We start from the raw sequence: 21,427 nt of genomic DNA on the forward strand, positions 1-21,427 counted from the left end.
ACAATTGGTTTATTATAGAGATGCATATTCTGATCGCTCTATTTGATTGGCTATTTATCTTACTGATATATTTGTCAGGGACCATGCAAAACAATTGTTTCACTGGATTTTAGCTACCTAGCTTATTTTCATTTGCAGCCCCTATGCGATGTAACCTTGACTTCATGAAACAGTGAATTATAAAGCAAAGGTGTCCATGCATGGCTTCTCAATATCGAGGACAGGTAAGACCATGTTGGTAAAGGTAGATCTATGTCTTATGTGGGCCATGTTCATCACTCTGATTAGATGCAGTATACAACACATATGCTACTGTAAATGGATAATTACCATGTATTTATTTGACAAAGATTGAATTATATGAATAAACTAGGCTAAGTGGATTCTTAAAAAGTTCAAAGAAATACTACTATTTTTTCATTTCAGGTCCGTGTATGGGCACTCTAACATCTAGCTGGCTACCACTGTATAATGAATATGGTGTTGATAGGTTTTGCTGATGCTGTGCAGTGTACTGTATCAGTCTGGTATACAGTAGTGTTTTCTGAGAATTGTGATGAATATGGGGGAGAGAACAATAACTGGTTACGCGCTGCCATCTATACAGAAACAGATTTTTTTCACCCACCTCCACCATTGACACACTATGACTGAGGGATATATTTGAATGACAATACTTTGTGCTGTGCAATCACACAGCTGCCCTGTGTGTGTGATTTTTTTTTATAAAAGACAGTGCTGGATTGAGGGACATTGAGCATTGAGCCGTCACCCCCATCCACCGCCAACATGACTATGGGAAAGGTAAGGAAGAAGGCCATGGTTTTACAACATTCCAGATTTGTATGCATTAAAACGGAACAGTTTCACAGTAATATTTTATAGTATTTAATAAATGTTACATGCACAGTTTCTACAAATACATAAAATAATGCTACTAGTTTAGCAGACAGATCTCATGCAGTTCAGCAACAGTAGTCCTGTAGATCTTAGGGATAATGATGTTCTGTGATGTGGTTGGTTGCAGATCATCTTTTACGAAGACAGGAACTTCCAGGGTCACTCTCATGAGTGCAGCAGCGACTGTGCCGACCTGCACTCCTACTTCAACCGCTGCAACTCCATCAAAGTTGAGAGCGGATGCTTCATGGTCTACGAGCGCCCCAACTACATGGGAAACCAGTACTTTGTGAGGAGGGGAGAGTACTCAGATAACCAGCAAATGATTGGCATCAATGACTGCATCAGGTCCTGCCGTATGATCCCCATGGTGAGTGAGGTTCGAAATACAAGTAATGCAAATACAAGTAAAACAAATACAAGTAACACAAATACAAGTAAAACAAATACAAGTAACACAAATACAAGTAATGCAAATACAAGTAAAACAAATACAAGTAACACAAATACAAGTAAAACAAATACAAGTAACACAAATACAAGTAACACAAATACAAGTAGCACAAATACAAGTAACACAAATACAAGTAAAACAAATACAAGTAACACAAATACAAGTAAAACAAATACAAGTACAACAAATACAAGTAACACAAATACAAGTAACACAAATACAAGTAACACAAATACAAGTAAAACAAATACAAGTAACACAAATACAAGTAACACAAATACAAGTAACACAAATACAAGTAACACAAATACAAGTAACACAAATACAAGTAAAACAAATACAAGTAACACAAATACAAGTAAAACAAATACAAGTACAACAAATACAAGTAACACAAATGCAAGTAAAACAAATACAAGTAACACAAATACAAGTAAAACAAATACAAGTACAACAAATACAAGTAACACAAATGCAAGTAAAACAAATACAAGTAAAACAAATACAAGTAACACAAATACAAATACAAGTAATACATGTAATACATCTAGGGCCAACACGTTGTACGGTGGGTTGAAGGAAAGTAACAGTTTATCAATGAATTATGCAAATATATGCATATATTTAGTTTTATAGCAGAGCCAAAGTCATAACCAGATACATTTGAATTCTGTAATTGTATTACATGTATTTTATTGATTAATTATGAAAGAGTGGTTGTGCATAAATAAGCTACCTACATATAACATGAAGCTGCCATCAGATGAATCAGTCACACATTTGTTGAATGTAACATTCTAACATTCTAGTCTAAATGCCAACTAAAGCCTGTAGCAACGTTTATCTCTGAAATCACCATTATATTTAAGTCAATGTAAGAAATATACAAATGACACTGCATTTGAGCATACAGTAACCATGTAATAACTATTTAACTACGTAATAACTATGCAGTAACTATGCAGTTACTGTCTAATAACTATGTAACACCTGTTTGATCCCGTTACAGCACCGTGGCCAGTACAGAATGAGAATGTACGATCGTCCTGACATGGGCGGCCAGATGAATGAGCTGAGCGACGACTGCCCCAACGTCCAGGACCGTTTCCGTATGTCCGACATCAACTCCTGCAACGTGATGGACGGCCACTGGCTGATGTACGACCAGCCCAACTACAAGGGCAGGCAGTACTATGTGAGGCCCGGCGAGTACAGGAGGTTCAACGACTGGGGAGGCTTGAGCCCCAAGATCGGCTCCCTCAGAAGGATCACCGACTTCAACTGAACGAGAGCTCCAATTTGAACTATCAACTGTCACTCTTGTCCACAATAAACTTTGATTCGTAATCAAAAAAACTTTTATGTCTTCCACTTCTCTTTGAGAAGGTTATTGGTATCTTCTCAGAACTCAACCCCATTGCTAGAAACCCTCACTGATAATTCATGCAAAGTTTGTTGATTTCAATAAACCTCTTCATGCAGTCCAAATACGCTTCTTGATACAGCATTAGAGATAGATTATTTATCTTGTTCTACAGTAGGCTGTAGATATCTAAACCCTACACAAATCAGCACAGCACCACAACCATGAATGTTCCTTGTTACATATCAAAACACCTAATCATTACTAGAATATATTTTTTTCATGTATAAAAATAGAGATTAATCACCAAATCCCACATTATACGTGAGAAAATACTTTTCGTTACAGCTATCGCTCGTACTTAGTGGCCTAGTGTGGCCTAGTGTGTTTTGGCCTGTTAATCAGACAAAGCATGAATCCGCTCTCTCCCTGTTTGGTGCCCCATAAGGGATTAGCCAGCTGTACATGTATTGTGGCTGAATTTATCCATACCATGATCCTAACTGTATACAATAGTGCTGACTGGGGAACGTAGTGAATTTGAGGCATCCCATCAATAATGATGAGTGCCCCTGTAAATCCTACATTCATATAGTTGCAGTGATATTGAAACTTTAACTGTGCCTAAATCATATACAGTTATTATTACGGATCATAAAAATGCATTGATGAACATCATGTAAATATGTTTACTAATTGTACAAACCATAATTCAAATACCTGTTAATCACTTCCTTTTATTTCTCGGTACCTGCTACAGTTAAACGAGAAGAATCCGATTTTTACAAGGTTGTTTTGGTCTTACTTCTTCCTTTGATCTTATTTATATGTCATATTTCATTATATATGAATGCAGCTTGTTTACAAGAACGCACCTATCAAATAATAGAAAGATACAAATATTTAAAGGAAAACAATAAGGATACTGGATCATTCTCTGGTTAGATGCAGAGTTTAATGAGCTATGTACTATAACCAACAATATTTGTAAAATACAATTATTTCAATATTTCTAAGGGCAATATTTGTTAAGCTGCGTTTTGTCTTGGTCAGTGTGTGTTAAACGTCTTGAGAATTCCTTAACATGCCAATAAACCTAACTGACTCTCTGCTCCACTTACCACAGTCTTCGTAGTGGCATCACATCGTGTCACAACTTGACACACGTTACTTTACCCCTCTCAACATAAAGTAATCTTGTGTTTAACAGCCAAGTAATAAAGCAATACGATGTGGGGTAAGACAAGACAGATTCTGATAACAGATAACATTCACAATGTTCATGTAAAAGTTCCAAGAGTCAAGTCATACATAAGACATTTACAGGTCACATGATCATCTATGTTCAACAGGCACCACTCATGTCCTGGGATGCTTCATGAAATGAGATGGAAAAGTTACTACTTCGTTGTTCAGTGCATGAACCCAGTCTCTGAATGATACAGCAGCTCTGCATGGGCACATGAACTAACTATAGACAACAACAAAGCATGGCCAATAACTAGACACTCTTCTAGTCTCTGGGGGTTGTGAGGTACAACTGGACCCTTCGTAGTGGGCAAAACAGGTTGAAATGACAGTACAACTAGTCCAATGGATGCATTTCAACCAGCTTTGGCCACTGGGTTTACACTAAAGCCAGTCATTTGTTATACCCTATTTCACATCCCCTTTCACATTACAAGACAGTTCTTATATAAAGTTGTGAAGTACAAGGCTCTAACATTCGCCAGTTTCACGGTAGAACCTTCAGGCCTTCTATGGAACAACAATGAGCATTTATGGACGATTCAATGCTTTTGACTAATAAATGTGTTTTGACGTTTTGATCTGGATGTCACAAGTACTTTGTGATTAAGGTCTTTCTTAAACGTATTGTGGGGCAAATGTGGCTTTTCAGTTAGTTTTCCATCAGCCTGCCAAAATAATAAGTCGTCTTATACATCGCCTGTCATAAAAAACAAACTACATTATATCAACCTTTGCTTCCCGGCTTCATTACTTGGCTGTTATTGACATAAGCCTACAGCATAGCCAACTACCGTTGACTAGAGACCTATGTAATGTTCATGAAATTACATTTTGCTTTCCAGCACAGTGTCATTGTTTACTTTTATGCTTAAATTGAAACACAGAGGTGATTGGTATTTCTGGGGATAAAGGAATGACACAAACAAATGGCTTGTTTACTGCATAAAAGCAAGCTGCAATTAGTCAAGGATGGTCATGGGAAGAGCGCAGCTAAGCAGGGCCAGTAAGAAAGAGGTTTTGGACTGTCCTTGGCTGTGGATATGGTAAGTTATGTTATGGTATGAAAACAATTGCTAGAATGTGGAAAAAATGGGTTAAAACTCACTTTTGAATTGTTTTAACTACAGGGAGGAGAGGTGTACTAGTGTACTAGTAATGGTAAAAGTGGTGGAAGTGTTATAATAATGATAATAATAGGTAGGTAATAGGTAACAATGTAGTAATATTATGTTCCTAATCATTTTGGGGTTGTGATTAATGTACAGTAACTAGCCCATGACACATTGAATATTCACACATGATGTACTGTAAATAGTCTGTGTGTTACCCGCAGGATGCAATCTTTCTAAATGTACTCATTTGCATAAAATGGGTTGCAAATGCAGATGAGAAGAGAGAGTGAATGGCTACCTCTTTGGGCAACATATTTAATGCTAAAGGGCTGTTCCATATTGTTCTGTACCTATTGTCCATTGGATGTGTGGATACCATACTAGTCTTTTCTTTTGTCTATGCATGTCAAAGCACCAAACCAGTAATTATTGATCCTTTTTTCCCCAAATACAAATCCATATTTCTCACCCAATGTTGTGCTACAACAAAAAGGTACACATGTGCCAGTACCCTGAGTTATAACTATGTGAGCATTTGAATAACAATACTTTGTTTGTCAAGAGGTAGTATAAAAAGCTCTGAAAACATGTGGAATCTCTCCAACGGAGACCATGGGCAAGGTAGGGCTTTTTCCCTGTGCTAATGAACTGTAAACTCTGACAGTTTTACTCTCTTCTCTGCTCTATAATGTGTTCAGTATATTTTCCCACCCCCCACGGCAGCCCAAAGTGAAACTTATCATTGGATTTTCTTGATTTGCAGATTACTTTTTACGAGGACAGGAACTTCCAAGGTCGTAGTTATGAGTGCAGCAATGACTGTACAGACCTGCACTCCTACTTCAGCCGCTGTAACTCCATCAGGGTGGAGAGTGGCTGTTTTATGATCTATGAGCGCCCCAACTACATGGGCCACCAGTATTACATGAGAAGGGGAGAATATCCTGATTATCAGCGTTGGATGGGCTTCAGTAGCTGTATCCGATCATGCCGTATGATTCCAATGGTAAGTTCTGACTGGATATGTGAAAGGTTTACTGAAGCAACGAAAGGAACCTGAAGATGACTTTTAAAACAAGAGTTGGAGCAAGGATAAGAACATAATTTATCACTCTCAAATTATCTCTGTTTATGCTTTAGATTTATGTACTTCCTGTAATTATCCAGGAAATGTTTTTTCATATCTCGGTATCCCGTTCGGTATCCACTGGTTGCCATTTTGATTTTCCTTCTTGTTGTTCCACAGTACCGGGGTTCATATAGGATGCGAATCTACGAGAAGGCCGACTTCAGCGGTCACATGATGGAGTTCATGGATGACTGTCCCTGTGTGTCTGATCGTTTCCATCACCGCCACGTGTACTCCTGTAATATCATGAACGGCTTCTGGATCTTCTACGAGTATCCCAACTACCGGGGTCGACAGTACTTCCTAAGAGCAGGAGAGTACAGAAGATACCGTGAATGGTGCGCCACCTGCGCCATTGTAGGCTCCTTTAGACGCGTCACTGACTTTTAGCCATCCTGCTCAAGCACTTGCTGTAAATACATGCTTAGTTATTAAAATGGTTCAATTTTTAATCCCTTTGTGTATGAATGATCTTTGACTTGTTTAAATATTAATGATTTAAATAACTAATATTCATTAAATGTTCACTGTGTTTTTGTGGTTTCTCATAAGTTAGTATAAAATGACACTACCATATTCAATAATTATTCAATCAAAGTCAGGTTATTACTTGTACAAACAATGATCAAATACCACTTAATTCTCTCTAACGACTTGACCAATTAGAGGGTTTTCAGAATACTAGACTTTTGGACACTAAAATCAAATGGCCTTAGCTACCATAAGTGGCTATCTAAGGAGGCAGGCAGGACAACATCATGTGTAGAAGGAAACACCACTAAGAAGAAATAAGCATAACTCAGAACATATTGAATCTAAAGTTGAACACCACAGCATTAAGAAAATATTAAGAAATCAATATTTCATTACTCATTACAAGTAGTACAATTCCTAAGCACATATAATCATTTGTAAAGCATTCAAACATATTTAGAAACATTTATAATGGCCTCTTCATGTAAGTTAATATACATTCAAATACAGACTTCCAGTACAGTATGAAATGAATAATGCATTTCACGTACAAATGAGCCCACACTTCTGTGAAAATATAGAAAATAATCTTAAACAACAGTAAAGATCTGATGTCTTAAAAAAAGACTTTGTGACACAGTTATTTATAACAAAAAATAAAAACCATCATTATCATTAACGTGAGTTGAGTTATTACTTGATATCAAATGAGTAATCGCTTCCATAGGAACTAAATAATATCATATGAATCCTCAACCATTATTGATCCTGCCACTGGTGGACTAAAATGTTTGATTCACCGTAAAAGTGTTTGCCAAATGTTAGAACATTTAAACGAGGCAATTGTAAGATAAATAACTTTTATTCTGGTCTCAACAAAATTAGAAATCAGTATTATATAACTTTAGCAATCAGTATTGAATGAATTATTGCATTAAATAAAAAAATACATGTGCATAGCCACACAATTTTTGCTCACCGTTCTTGTGATCATTTTGACCCCATGGGGTGAGATCTTGCGTGGAGCCCCAGATCGAGGGAGATCATCAGTGATCTTGTATGTCTTCCATTTCCTAATAATTGCTCCCACAGTTGATTTCTTCAAACCAAGCTGCTTACCTATTGCAGATTCAGTCTTCCCAGCCTGGTGCAGGTCTACAATTTTGTTTCTGGTGTCCTTTGACAGCTCTTTGGTCTTGGCCATAGTGGAGTTTGGAGTGTGACTGTTTGAGGTTGTGGCAGGTGTCTTTTATACTGATAACAAGTTCAAACATGTGCCATTAATACAGGTAACAAGTGGAGGACAGAGGAGCCTCTTAAAGAAGAAGTTACAGGTCTGTGAGAGCCAGAAATCTTGCTTGTTTGTAGGTGACCAAATACTTATTTTCCACCATAATTAGCAAATAAATTAATAAAAAATCCTACAATGTGATTTTCTGGATTTTTTTTCTCATTTTGTCTGTCATAGTTGAAGTGTACCTATGACGAAAATTACAGGCCTCTCTCATCTTTTTAAGTGGGAGAACTTGCACAATTGGTATACATACCATATTCATAGTATGTAAATATTATTTTTGTTGTCTCTTGGTGTCTTTCCTATATATAACTCATATTCTATTTTGTATTTATTTAATGTAATGTTATGTTGTTTAATCATCTAACAACATAATTGATAAGCTGCATAAGTAATACAATCAATCAACAAGTTTCAGATTCATACAGTCAACACTGAACATTTTACAGAGAACAATATATATGATATTTCTCTATATTCAATTTAAAGGTTTTTAAAATCTAAATGATCATCCTGTGCACGGTTCTCCCTTTATTGCGACTTTTTGCCACTGTTTCGGTAGTAAACATGTGAGTGGGGTGGATTAGGAATTCAGGAAAATATTTCAAATTTGCAAAACAAACAAAGTGTGTGAATAGTATATACACAGACTATACATAACTTCAAGAACATCTGCTCTTTCCATGACATAGACTAATCAGGTGGATCCAGGTAAAAGCCACCCAAAGAACATCCAACCAACTTGACACAAATGTGGGAAGCATTGGAGTCAACATGGGCCAGCATCCCTGTGAGGGTGGTGTGTAACTCAATATTTGGAAGGTGTGGAGTACGATTGAGATTAAGTCCTCTGTGGATCTGTTGGGGCGGTATGCAAATTGGAATGGGTCTAGGGTTTCCGGCATGATTGTGTTGATGTGAGCCATGACCAGCCTTTCAAAGCATTTCATGGCTAGCGACGTGAGTGCAACAGGGTGGTAATCATTTAGGCAGGTTACCTTCGCTTTCTTGGGCACAAGGACTATGATATCTGTTTGAAACATTTAGGTATTACAGACTCGGTCAGGGAGAGGTTGAAAATATCAGTGAAGACATTTGCCAGTTTTTCCGCACATGCTTTGAGTACACGACCTGGTAATCTGTATGGCCCTGCAGTTTTGTGAATGTTGACCTGTTTAAAGATATTGCTCACATCAGCTAAGGAGAGCAGAATCACACAGTCATCCGGAACAGCTGGTGCTCTCATGCATGCTTCAGTGTTGCTTGCCTTTAAGTGAGCATAAAAGGCATTTAGCTCGTCTGGTAGGCTCACGTCACATGGCAGCTTGCGTCTGGGTTTCCCTTTGTAGTTTGTAATATTTTTCAAGCCCTGCCACATCCGACGAGCATCAGAGCCGGTGTAGTAGCATTCAATCTTATTGACGCTTTGCCTGTTTGATGGTTTGTCTGAGGGCATAGCAGGATTTCTTATAAGCGTCTGGACAAGTGTCCCGCTCCTTGAAAGTGGCAGCTCTAGCCTTTTGCTCGTTGCGGATGTTGCCTGTAATCCATGGCTTATGGTTGGGAAATGTACATACCGTCACTGTGGGGACAACGTTGTCGATGCACTTATTGATTAAGCCGGTGACTGAGGTGGAATACTCCTCAATGCCATTGGATGAATCTCGGAACATATTACAGTCTGTGTTAGCAAAACAGCCCTGTAGCGGAGCATCCGCGTCATCTGACCACTTCCGTATTGAGCGAGTCACTGGTACCAAATGCTTTAGTTTTTCCTTGTAAGCAGGAATCAGGAGGATATAATTATGGTCTGATTTGCCAAATGGAGGGCGAGGGAGAGCTTTGTATGCATCTCTGTGTGTGGAGTAAAGGTGGTCTAGAGGTTTTTCCTCTGGTTGCAGATGTGACATGCTGGTAGAAATTAGGTAAAATGGATTTAATTTTCCCTGCATTAAAGGCCGCTTCTGGATGAGCATTTTCTTGTTTGCTTATGGCCTTATACAACTTGTTGAGTGCATTCTTTGTGCAAGCATTGGTTTGTGGTGGTAAATAGACGACTACGAATAATATAGATGAGAACTCTCTCCGTAGATTGTGTGGTCTACAGCTTATCGTGAAGTATTCTACCTCAGGCGAGCAATACCTCGAGACTTCTTTAATATTAGACATCGCGCTCAAGCAGTTATTGACAAATAGACACACACTCCGGCCCCTCGTCTTACCAGACGTTGTTGCTCTGTCCTGCCGATGCACAGAGATGTCAGCCAGCTCTATATTATCTGTGTCTTCGTTCAGCCAAGTCTCAGTGAAACATAAGATATTACAGCTTTTAATGTCCTGTTGGTAGGATAGTCTTAATTGTGGATGGTCCAGTTTATTTTCAAGTGATTGCACGTGATTGCACGTTGGGAAGTGGTGGTTTACCTACTCGTCTGGCAAGTCACCCTGCCCTCCCCTTTTCCTCCATGTTTTCTTCATGCTGATTATGGGGGATTTAGGCCTTGTCTTGACAATGCAGTATATCCTTCACATCGGACTCATTAAAGAAAACATCTTCGTCCAGTTCGAGGTGAGTAATCGCTGTTCTGATGTCCAGAAGCTCTTTTTGGTCATGAGAGACGGTAGTAGCAACATTATGTACACATGTTTTCATCAAATTGACTGTTGTAAGTCTGTGCATGATGCCGTAGTGCACATAAAAATGTATTTTGTGGTTAAATTCCTATGAGCTGAATAAAAAATATGAGTTAAATGGGTTTCCATCACTGGAGGTTGGTGACGCCTTAATTGGGGAGGACTGGCTCGTGGTAATGGCTTGTGCGGTATAAGTGAAATGGTATCAATATGGTTTCCATGTGTTTGATGCCATTCCATTCACTCCGTTCCAGCCATTTTTATGAGCCGTCCTCACCTCAGCAGTGTCCACTGGTTTCCATCGCATTTTCAACTCTACTGGTGATTTTGTCAGAAGAAATGTTGTGTTGTATAGCGAATGTGTCCACTGTAGTCTTGGCATGTGCACTTTAGCCAACAGCTGGCAGATACAGTGAGGGTATAGCCTACATGATGAGAGTGAGATCATTTGTATTTGTCAAATGGCACCACAATAAGAACCTTGATATTTATTGGAAAGAAGTATCAAGCTCATCACTCTGCACTCACCACCCTGTGAAGTTCGTCATCACTTATTTCATCTGTAGCCTAACAAACTGCATGCTTTCCTGAATCATAGCAGGAGGACCACACAACATATCTCCTTTACTTCAATATGATGGTTTTATGTCAATATTTCCGCATGAAGGCGTTTCCACCGCTATTTCTTGCATCATTAATTTTACCAACACAAAAATATCCCACCTGGTCTAGCTTATTTTGTCTTGTCGACATTAAGTTTACCAGAAAATGTGCTGTTTACATCAGGCCTGTCGTGACAGTTTTTTATCCAACATGTACTTTACTGGCATAAAAAGGCTGGATGGAAACCTGGTTAGTGAAAACTCCAAATTTAACAGAACAATCATATATTCACATGCAAGCCTCACATAAACGCCAGCCCCTTTCAGACCTAATTACATTTTTGGACTGAAGGTAAATACATACACTTGTGACTTGAAGGTGTAACTGTTGTCATTGTAAATCAATCACCCATCAAAACCAATTAATATCTTAATTTCATTAAACTGACATTCTTCAATTTATTTATCTGTTCACTATCCAGTGGATAAACTCAAATGATCAATGACAAATGCAATTTACAGACAGCTTTGAATAAGATTCTATAGTTGTATATTAAAATATTATTATTTCAAGTACATAAAATCATAATAATAGTGCTGTTCAAACATGACCAGTATGCTCTACTAGATTAAGGACATCATAAACGCACTTCTTCTTTCACTATAACTGTAATGTTGGTCTCTGTGTGTTCAACAGAGATGTGTTCTGAAAATCGACCTCATCTCAGTTCTCTACTGTACGTCCTCGATTACTGGACCATACTGTATGCAAAGAACATTCTTACTGAGAAGCGTACACAAAAGTGATGCTTATAATGAAACAGACAACACAGGTCATCACTGCCAGAAATGTATGGATGAAAACCATTGTTACACTTCATAGGCCCTGATCAGCGAAAGTGTCATACTGCTCAATCATCAGCTTTGGACAATTTGAATAACAACACATCATGGCCCCCTGGTTTTTGTATAAAACGACTGCACAATGATGGTAGAAGCACAAGCTGATCCACTGTCAACCACCAACCACCAACATGGGCAAGGTAATCTGATCCGACTCACAGTAGCTACATGTAGGCTACAGTTTTACAAAAGTGAAATGTACATCCTATATTCTGTAAATATAATAGTACAGTAACATTAGTTAGTTATCTGTTATAAGAATCAGTTCTTATGGGAATTCAGTAGTTCAACATTACACAGAGTCTAAAAATGCAATTAGCCTATAGGCTTGATGATTTTTTGCCTTTTCAGGAATTGTTATACAGTATGTCTCTCTTTTCCTATAGATTATCTTCTACGAGGAGAGGAACTTCCAGGGCCGCAACTATGAGTGCATGAGCGACTGCCCTGACATGTCCCCCTACATGTCCCGCTGCCAGTCCTGCAGGGTTGAGAGCGGCTGCTTCATGGTGTATGAGCGCAACAACTTCATGGGCCAGCAGTTCTTCATGAGGAGGGGAGAGTACCCTGACATGCAGCGCATGATGAGCATGGGCATGATGTTCGACAACATCAGGTCCTGCAGAATGATCCCCATGGTAAGACACCTTATCTCATAGATGATACATTATAGTGTAGTTTCCTATTTGAAGATATACAACATTCAAAGTACATAAGTGTCCTAAAATAATGTTGTTCTTTTTTATTGCATTTCAGCACAGAGGATCCTTCAGGATGAGGATCTACGAGAGGGAGAACTTCGGAGGTCAGATGCACGAGATGATGGACGACTGTGACTCCATCCAGGAGCGTTACCGCATGTCTGACTGCCAGTCCTGCAACGTGATGGACGGCCACTGGCTGATGTACGAGCAGCCCCACTTCAGAGGAAGGATGATGTACATGAGGCCTGGAGAGTACAGGAACTTCAGGGAGATGAGCATGGGAATGGGAGGCATGAGCCAGGGATCCATGAGGTTCATGAGCATGAAGCGTATCAATGATATGTGCAATTAAATGTCTTTAATTGTTCATGGTAATAAAATAATTGAAGATCTTTCATAACTTAATTGTCTTTCTGATTTTCATACCAGTATTCATCTTAAGGCAAAATAAATTGCACACAATATTTAAAATATCACTGAAGCTTTGTAAATATTCCCACAATGATTACATGGGCATGGCCATGTACATGTACTGTATAAGTATCTAGTAGGGTACACATGGTACAACATCTTCAAGCAAACCTTTTAAATTGTGCAAGCTGCCTCCAAGTTTCAGGTCATACCTGAATGCTTTTGTAAAGTTTATTAGTTATTGACTGTAGTTCATGGATCGTTTTTCAAATCAGTAAGAAATAGTTATAATAGAAGGGTTGAAATGATGTGTTTGTCAGTTAACTGGTTGCCTGAGCTTACATGGCTGCACTAGTATTCATTTCAGCAGTAATCAGTAACATTACAATCATATATAAACTCACTATTTTGCAAGCACCAAGATAACAATCACGTCATTTCAAACATTTGGTTATAACTGTTTAGCTATTTATCTGATCTATAAACTAATAATTAACATGAACATAAATCCCTTTACCTTAATATGCATTTTATTGGAACAACTGGAAAATTATTTAATTAACTACATTCCATATAATTATATATATAAATACATTTTGAATATGTTAAAGCCTCGTGTTATGGAAAGAGAATGTAGAGGAGGAGACAGATACAGTGAGTAAGAGAGAGGGGAATGACCAAGATGGGGTTCGTAACCCCGTTGCCAGTGGGTATTGTGGTCCTGAGTCGGCAGCTCTACCACTAGACCAGACTCTGGGCTGATCCATACAATTCTAAAGTTAGGAAAATATTCCTATGAGGATGACCTAATTTGCATATTTCCCAGAGTGTTATTTCACACATCAGATGGGAAGATGATGTTATAACGTCTCAACAGGAGGCCCACAACTGTGGATGTAGATGGTCCTCATATCAAATAAATAGCATAACATATTTATGGAATATGTTACCAAGGGATAGCGTACATAAATGTCCAAATCAATTTTTGAAACCACAGGTCCATGTGCTAAACTCAAACTTTTTTGTAAATCATGCTTTGAGGTCAAATTAACATTAACTCGATTACTAAAGCACTGTGGGCCCATATTAAATACGGAATATTTTGATGTATGTAAGCTGTCAGTCAGACTCTGCAAAAGTGAAACCGAAACTCAACTCTATGGTTAAATTAAGGTATTAATTAGGAATGGTTAAGGTAAGGTTTGGGATAGGGTTAAAACAGAAAATAAATGGGCTAAAAATGAGTGCCTAGCACTGGAACTTAACCTGTGATCCTTGAAGACGTAGCTCACAGTTTAAGCTCTTCTTCTAACTCCATCCACAACACCCTAGCAAGCAAAGAACCTACTAGATCGTAATATGTGCACATGTTTCCCCTAGTAGACTGTTTGAAATTGCAATGGAAATAATCGTAATCTGGAGCCTGCATTTATGAACCCGGGATTGATATTCCATATGAGAATGGCCTGAGGTTCTGTTATTATTTCAGCCAAAGAAAATAGCAGGGGTCCAAGCACTGAACCTTGAAGAACACCAAATTCAACTTTGATTTGTTATCCATCTGCACAAATACATATCCGTTTAATTAGTAAACTATACAGTAAACCAGTTGAGAACATATCCTCAAATGTCAAACACGTTTTCAAGTCTGTTTAGGATAATAAAAAGTGTTGGGCTGCTGATTGGCAAACAAATCTAATGTGAGATTAAGGTGTATTTATGTTTAATTTCAAAATAGGCATAGAGGGAGGTTGAAGACAAATAAGGGAAATGTGCTCAGAACACTTCTAGTTTTATGTGTGTGTGACCGACTGGGTACTATTCACTTCTAGTTTTATGTGTGTGTGACCAACTGGGTACTATTCACTTCTAGTTTTATGTGTGTGTGACCGACTGGGTACTATTCACTTCTAGTTTTATGTGTGTGTGACCGACTGGGTACTATTCACTTCTAGTTTTATGTGTGTGTGACCGACTGGGTACTATTCACTTCTAGTTTTATGTGTGGTTCATGATGATGAAGAACCAGATTTGAAGAGCAACATTCTAAAAAAAGAGCTAATATTATGTAGAGCAAGGTATAAAGTGTGGTATCTACATTTTTTATACAGTATACAGAAACTACAGTAATTCAGTTTAGTTAATTGTTTTAACTGTTATGCTGTGCAGAATTGTGCTTGATTTTCATTGAATGAGTAGGTATTCTCTCTGTCACTCACAGTGAGGTATTGTGAGATGCTGGTGAGTGTTGTGATTTCATGGTTTTACTTTAGTAGTCAAATATTTTTGGTGTGTGAAGTAAGCGTTCTTACGTCTTCAGATAATGGCTTGAAAAACATTTAAAAAATAATTGGATGATGACTATGACCAGTTGTTTTCTCTCTACAGTATGAAACATAACTATTAGATGTCTCAATTCAACAAATTTGCTGAAACTTTGCAAGGTGTAAAGAGTACAGTATGTTTTCATACTTATTGAGTGAACACTAGAGAAGACAATAAGATGGCAGGTGGACCTAACTTTTATTAATTTCAATGTTAGGCTCAGTTTCATGTATTGCCTCTCAGTTTGGGTGAGCAACAACACGTCTGATGGAGCCAATCTTGGAATTGATGGCTCCCCAGTCACTGTATCTCCTGTACTCGCCAGGCCTCAGGAGATACTGCCTGCCTCTGTAGTTGGGATGCTCATAGAAAAGCCAATACCCCTCCATAACATTGCAAGAGTTGATATCATTGTAATGGAATCGATCGTAGAGTGAGGGGCAGTCATCGGCAAACTCCAGCATCTGACCGCCAAAGTCAGAGCGCTCGTAGATTCTCATCTTGTGAGCTCCCTGGTTCTGAGAACAAGGAGGAGAAGATGGGTACGTTCATTCAGCCACTTTACTATTAAGTTTCAAGTTTCATGTTTATTTGCCATGTGTATTACTACCTACATCAATGATAGGTTAACTTGTATACCAGGAAAGAGGAATATAGGCTCACTTGAGGGATCATCCGGCAGGATTTCACGCAATCATTAAAGCCCATCCAGCGCTGGTAGTCGGGATACTCGCCTCTTCTCAGGAAGTACTGGTAGCCCATGTAGTTTGGCCGCTCATAGACCATCCAGCTACCACTCTCCACTTGGATGGAGTTACAGTGGCTGAAATGGGTGTGCAGGTCGGCACAGTCGGTGTTGCACTCATAGGAGCGACCCTGGAAGTTCTTGTCCTCGTAGAAGATTATCTAAAAATACGAATGGAAGTAAACATGCATACAATGGAATGAACATTGAGTTTTGTGCCATGCAAAGGATCGAACAACTGAGTGTCTATCTCGCAGCCAGGTGTTCATTGTTCTTTGTTCTGTCAGACAAACAATGAGCAAGAAGGTGTGACAGGACAAAAGATGTGCAGCGAAACAACATGCCTTACCTTTCCCATTGTGTTAGGTAAATGTGATCACACTGCAACACTGACTAAGCGAGCCATGGTCCTTTTATATCCTATAGGAATAGAGACATTGTTATGTTAATCAATTGACTTTAGATGTCAGCCTTTTTGAAAATACAGCATGGCTGCCAAATTACAAAAGACAGTTGTTTTTCTTTGTCAGCAGGGTGAATTGCCTTTTTGTTACATACACAAAGGCTTCAATGGTGCTAATTAACTTAGCATGTACTCTACACATGTTTATCAGTGGAAAACCAAAATCTGATAACTAAAAGAACAGATGACAGAATATTCTACCCAAAACTGATGACAGAATACCAAAATTCAAAATGTATTTATCAAGCATTTATTTGATCTTTAAAAGTAAGCTCTCATACACATACATTGATTGATTGTTATGAATCACCTTGACTGTGGTGAATATGAAATATGATCGGATGCGCACAAATATTACCATTATTGTTTGACATATACTACTTTCTGCATCGCTACCCTACTTATAAATATAATTCATGAACATTTCAAACACACAGCACACTATAATAAAAGTATGATGGATAGTAAGAAACTGTGGGATTTAACTCCCCTTGCCTGGTGGTTTCAGTACTGTTTCAGTGGTCAGGTTTTGGAATACTTCCAGCCAAACTTGTGCTCGTGCCACCTGTGGTCTCAGTTGACCCACAGCCAAGTGAGTGGCTGCTGGTGTGGACAACAACTCAGGTCATGTGATTGACTGTATTGAGTTTTACAATATACCACCCAGTGGCCAACAGGAGAGTGACCTTCAATATTTACAGTGGGACTCATTTTGACTGTAATGAATGGTTGCTTCCCGGTTGTGCCTAATGCTACCTGAATGGCATGACTGTGAATTGGAACAGGCCAAACTATTAAAAGGTACTATGTACCAACATGCTCACCAGTAATGTATTCAAATAGCAAACTGCTTCCACAACACCTTGCTCTTCCTCTCTGTAACAACTCTGCTAGTTGACAGACAATCACAACTTGGTATGAACCTACTTTAAGGTTAAACATACAGCGCAATTTGAGAGATTGCAGTTCCATTCTTTTTGTTAATCAAACATTAATGTATATAACTACATAAACAAACCAATTGAGGCTTTTGTTTTCAAGGTAAGGAAACATAGTGACGACTACAGCTGCAGATCCTAGGCCAAATACCACAGGTTATTTGTTAATGTCAAATCTTCTGACAGTTGACAGCCTTATTCTAGCTAGATAACCAAGTTTATTGGTATTTTTAGGAAACATGTTTCTGTACAGGTTGCTATATGAGCTTCCTAATGAACAATATTAAAATGCTTCATGACATAGTATATATAAAGAATCTGTTTGCTATTCATGAAATCTAATTAGTATATTTAGTGTTATTTAGTATTCGTCAACACTGTTTAATTAATAGAAATGTATACACATCTACATCATGAATATATAGATGCACATTATGATATATACATTGTATTTGTATAAATAAATATGATATACATTTATAACATAAAATTATATATTAGTATAAAATGTAAATACAAAATATTATCGGAATCATAATTATCGAAATCATAATGTGGGCCTCCGAGTCTTTGGATGAGTCTGACATCTATAAGGATTGTTTCTAATGGTTAAACTAATAAACCTCCCACTGTACAGGATGTAGATACAGTTATTTGACTGAATCACTTTTCTTGAGCCTTCATCTGTACACATAATCCAGAACTCTGCTATTATACTGTGGAGATGCTGCCCTCTCCTGGGTTTGCTGTGACTTGTGGATGGCAGTATTTGTGGAGCATACGTTGTACAGCCTTGGAGGTGTATTACAGTAAGTTGCCACTTCAAGAAAAACATTTTTTTTACTGTTTCTTAGCTGTTTAAACATTCCAAAGAGGAATGCCCAACAAATATCCACAATTCCTGTTTTTCCTTTACAGTATGAATAATAAGAGCTGATGCAGCTGAAGCATGAGCTGTATACTGATGCTGATACAAAGTATTTTCTACAAATTGTTGACTTACTACTAGAATAGACAGTACTTACTAACATTTCATTCAACATTAACCTTATGTAATGATCAGTGGTTATAACAGATTTTAATTCCATTAACTCCACATCAAGTTTTGAAATGGTATGCATCGTAACAACCTCATCACCTGGGGAGGACATGTCCTGGTGTACTGCTGCCGTTGCACTGGGAAAACGAACCATATGAAAATGCAGAATTATGTTCTGATTGCACCTTTACCTCGAACCAAGGACTCAAATGAAAATGAAAGAGACTTGAATTTAAAAGGTAAGTGATTTTATTTATACTCAAATTTTAGACATTGGTGCGTTTAATAACAGGAATCCATGATACGCCTCATGCTGTTGACCCTCATGGGGTTGGAGCCCATGTGCATGCTCAAATCTCTCATGTTCCTGTACTCTCCAGGCCTCATGTACATCTGCCTGCCTCTGTAGTTGGGCTGCTCGTACATCAGCCAGTGGCCGTCCATCACATTGCAGGACTGCATGTCGTTCATGCGGAAACGATCGGTCATGGACTCACAGTCATCGCTCAGCTCGTGCATCTGACCTCCGAAGTTCTCCTTCTCGTACATCCTCATCCTAAAGTTTCCTCTGTGCTGTAAACGGATATGGGAAAAAGGGTTTTACCAAATTGTGAAAAATATACGTTCACATTGCTTTTGCTGGAGCTGTCCGTATGGCCTATGGGAGTCAATGAACAGATTCATTAAATTTACCATGGGGATGTTACGGCAAGACCTGATGCAATCGTTCATGCCCATACGCTGGTAGTCACCATACTCTCCCCTCCTCACAAAGTACTGGTTTCCCATGAAGTTGGAATGATCATAGACCATGAAGCAGCCGCTTTCAACCCTGCAGGAGTTGCACCTGCTCAGGTAGGAGGTCAGCTCAGGGCAGTCGCTGGAGGTCTCATAGGAACGACCCTGGAAGTTCCTGTCCTCGTAAAAGATGATCTAAAAACACACAACAAAACCATAATTTACAAAAACAAATCATAGTTCTAACAGTACAGTACAATTGATTGATTGTTATAAACAAATTAGAAAAAGCTTAAAAGTCCAATTCTGTCAAAGCTCCCCACACCTTTCCCATAGACATGGTTGCGGTTACTGTATTGGTCTCAGGATTGTACAATTTTCTGTATGTTCCCCTATCGCTTTTATACTTGAGCCGACAGCCAAAGAATATGTGGCTCCATTGTTCAAACCCCTGACAGAGCAATATGACACAGAGGCCCACCCTGTACAGTTCAATTCAAAGTGGCCTTTAAAGGGTCATTATTTGCGGCTGTGTGCATTTGTGAGGAAAGCCCATCTCTTTATTGTTTCTGTTGAATAACAGTATGAAGGCGAATTCTTCATATCGAGACTTTTCAGAGATATCAACAAACCCAATGGACATTTGGTCATGGTTATTACGATTTAAATCTTTATATTTAAAAAAGCACAAAAACATAGTAGCATAATGATTCAAACATTAGTCTATTAGAAAAAGATAACACATTACTGAATTTTTAAATTCATATTAACTGGTCTTGCCCAGTGTTAATACATGTGGATGAATTTCTTTTTTATCCTAATGTTATAAAATGGTTGTTGATATTTTCTTTCCTCCAACAAAACTGCTGCATAAAATGTATCAATTGACAAATTGTTTAAGTGGAATCCAAAACATTGTAGTTACGGTTTGTATAGTGGTTAATACCCTCTAAGGAAAAAAGGTTTCCAAAAGTGTTTGGCTGTCCCCATAAAAGCTCAGATTTTGGTTCCAGGTAGAACCCATGTTTTTCTGTGGAAAGGGTTCTACATGGAACCCATAAGGGTTTTACCTAGAACCAAAATAGTTTTACATGGAACCAAAAAGAGTTCTTCAAAGGCTTTTCCTATGGGGACAGCTGAAGAACCATTTTAGGTTCTTGATAGGACCTTTTTTTTCTAAGAGTGTATGTTTCCACTGATATTTACCTGGTATTCATTTGGAAATAATTCAGTACCAATGGAGACATTCTTCTACTTACCTCAAATAACTCAATAGTTGGTAACTGTCTAGCACCTAATAATGCCATGCTCGTATTAATAGGCCTTGACCTGTTCCGACAATATTAACAGACCTAGGAACAGTCATGCTGCTTGGGTTGCATTATGCACCGGATTTGGTCCGTTCCCGATTCACAGTCATGCCATTTGGGTTGCATTATGCACTGGATTTGGTCTGTTCCCAATTCACAGTCATGCCATTTGGGTTGCATTATGCACTGGATTTGGTCCGTTCCCGATTCACAGTCATGCCATTTGGGTTGCATTATGCACTGGATTTGGTCCGTTCCCGATTCACAGTCATGCCATTTGGGTTACATTATGCACTGGATTTGGTCCGTTCCCGATTCACAGTCATGCCATTTGGGTTGCATTATGCACTGGATTTGGTCCGTTCCCAATTCACAGTCATGCCATTTGGGTTGCATTTATGCACTGCATTTGGTCCGTTCCCAATTCACAGTCATGCCATTTGGGTTGCATTATGCACTGCATTTGGTCCGTTCCCAATTCACAGTCATGCCATTTGGGTTGCATTATGCACTGGATTTGGTCTGTTCCCAATTCACAGTCATGCCATTTGGGTTGCATTATGCACTGCATTTGGTCCGTTCCCAATTCACAGTCATGCCATTTGGGTTGCATTTATGCACTGGATTTGGTCTGTTCC

The 21,427-nt window shown here is 38.5% G+C and overlaps 5 protein-coding genes across 6 annotated transcripts; 3 read left to right on the forward strand and 2 right to left on the reverse strand.

Annotated features, from left to right (window-relative positions):
- The first annotated feature begins 58 nt into the window (after nucleotides 1-58).
- Nucleotides 59-2,813, forward strand: LOC110520247 (gamma-crystallin M2-like). Its single transcript, XM_021597419.2, has 3 exons — nucleotides 59-804; nucleotides 1,028-1,270; nucleotides 2,364-2,813. Exons 1-3 carry the CDS (start codon nucleotides 790-792, stop codon nucleotides 2,637-2,639), a joined length of 534 nt encoding a protein of 177 aa, XP_021453094.1. The 5' UTR covers nucleotides 59-789; the 3' UTR covers nucleotides 2,640-2,813.
- A 2,751-nt stretch (nucleotides 2,814-5,564) lies between these two features.
- On the forward strand, nucleotides 5,565-6,662 carry LOC110505314 (gamma-crystallin M2-like). The gene is made up of 3 exons (XM_021584479.2): nucleotides 5,565-5,701; nucleotides 5,844-6,086; nucleotides 6,327-6,662. Exons 1-3 carry the CDS (start codon nucleotides 5,693-5,695, stop codon nucleotides 6,597-6,599), a joined length of 525 nt encoding a protein of 174 aa, XP_021440154.1. The 5' UTR covers nucleotides 5,565-5,692; the 3' UTR covers nucleotides 6,600-6,662.
- A 5,559-nt stretch (nucleotides 6,663-12,221) lies between these two features.
- LOC110520249 (gamma-crystallin M1-like) lies at nucleotides 12,222-13,220 on the forward strand. The gene is made up of 3 exons (XM_021597423.2): nucleotides 12,222-12,256; nucleotides 12,503-12,754; nucleotides 12,873-13,220. Exons 1-3 carry the CDS (start codon nucleotides 12,248-12,250, stop codon nucleotides 13,170-13,172), a joined length of 561 nt encoding a protein of 186 aa, XP_021453098.1. The 5' UTR covers nucleotides 12,222-12,247; the 3' UTR covers nucleotides 13,173-13,220.
- Nucleotides 13,221-15,742: 2,522 nt separating this feature from the next.
- On the reverse strand, nucleotides 15,743-17,347 carry LOC110520251 (gamma-crystallin S-1-like). Of its 2 annotated transcripts, none has more exons than XM_036964471.1 (4): nucleotides 17,260-17,347; nucleotides 16,651-16,721; nucleotides 16,220-16,462; nucleotides 15,743-16,074 (listed from the first exon to the last, which is right to left on the reverse strand). In XM_036964471.1, exons 2-4 carry the CDS (start codon nucleotides 16,657-16,659, stop codon nucleotides 15,796-15,798), a joined length of 531 nt encoding a protein of 176 aa, XP_036820366.1. In that variant the 5' UTR covers nucleotides 16,660-16,721; nucleotides 17,260-17,347; the 3' UTR covers nucleotides 15,743-15,795. The 2 variants fall into 2 exon arrangements, with proteins under 2 accessions (XP_036820366.1, XP_021453100.1); XM_021597425.2 differs by having other exon boundaries at nucleotides 17,255-17,342.
- A 1,625-nt stretch (nucleotides 17,348-18,972) lies between these two features.
- On the reverse strand, nucleotides 18,973-19,918 carry LOC110520250 (gamma-crystallin M3-like). The gene is made up of 3 exons (XM_021597424.2): nucleotides 19,805-19,918; nucleotides 19,435-19,674; nucleotides 18,973-19,314 (listed from the first exon to the last, which is right to left on the reverse strand). The coding sequence occupies exons 1-3, from the start codon at nucleotides 19,817-19,819 to the stop codon at nucleotides 19,024-19,026; spliced, it is 546 nt and encodes a 181-aa protein (XP_021453099.1). The 5' UTR covers nucleotides 19,820-19,918; the 3' UTR covers nucleotides 18,973-19,023.
- Nucleotides 19,919-21,427: the final 1,509 nt, after the last annotated feature.

Source organism: Oncorhynchus mykiss, chromosome 3 (genome assembly GCF_013265735.2).
Source record: "Oncorhynchus mykiss isolate Arlee chromosome 3, USDA_OmykA_1.1, whole genome shotgun sequence".
Lineage (NCBI taxonomy): Eukaryota > Metazoa > Chordata > Actinopteri > Salmoniformes > Salmonidae > Oncorhynchus > Oncorhynchus mykiss.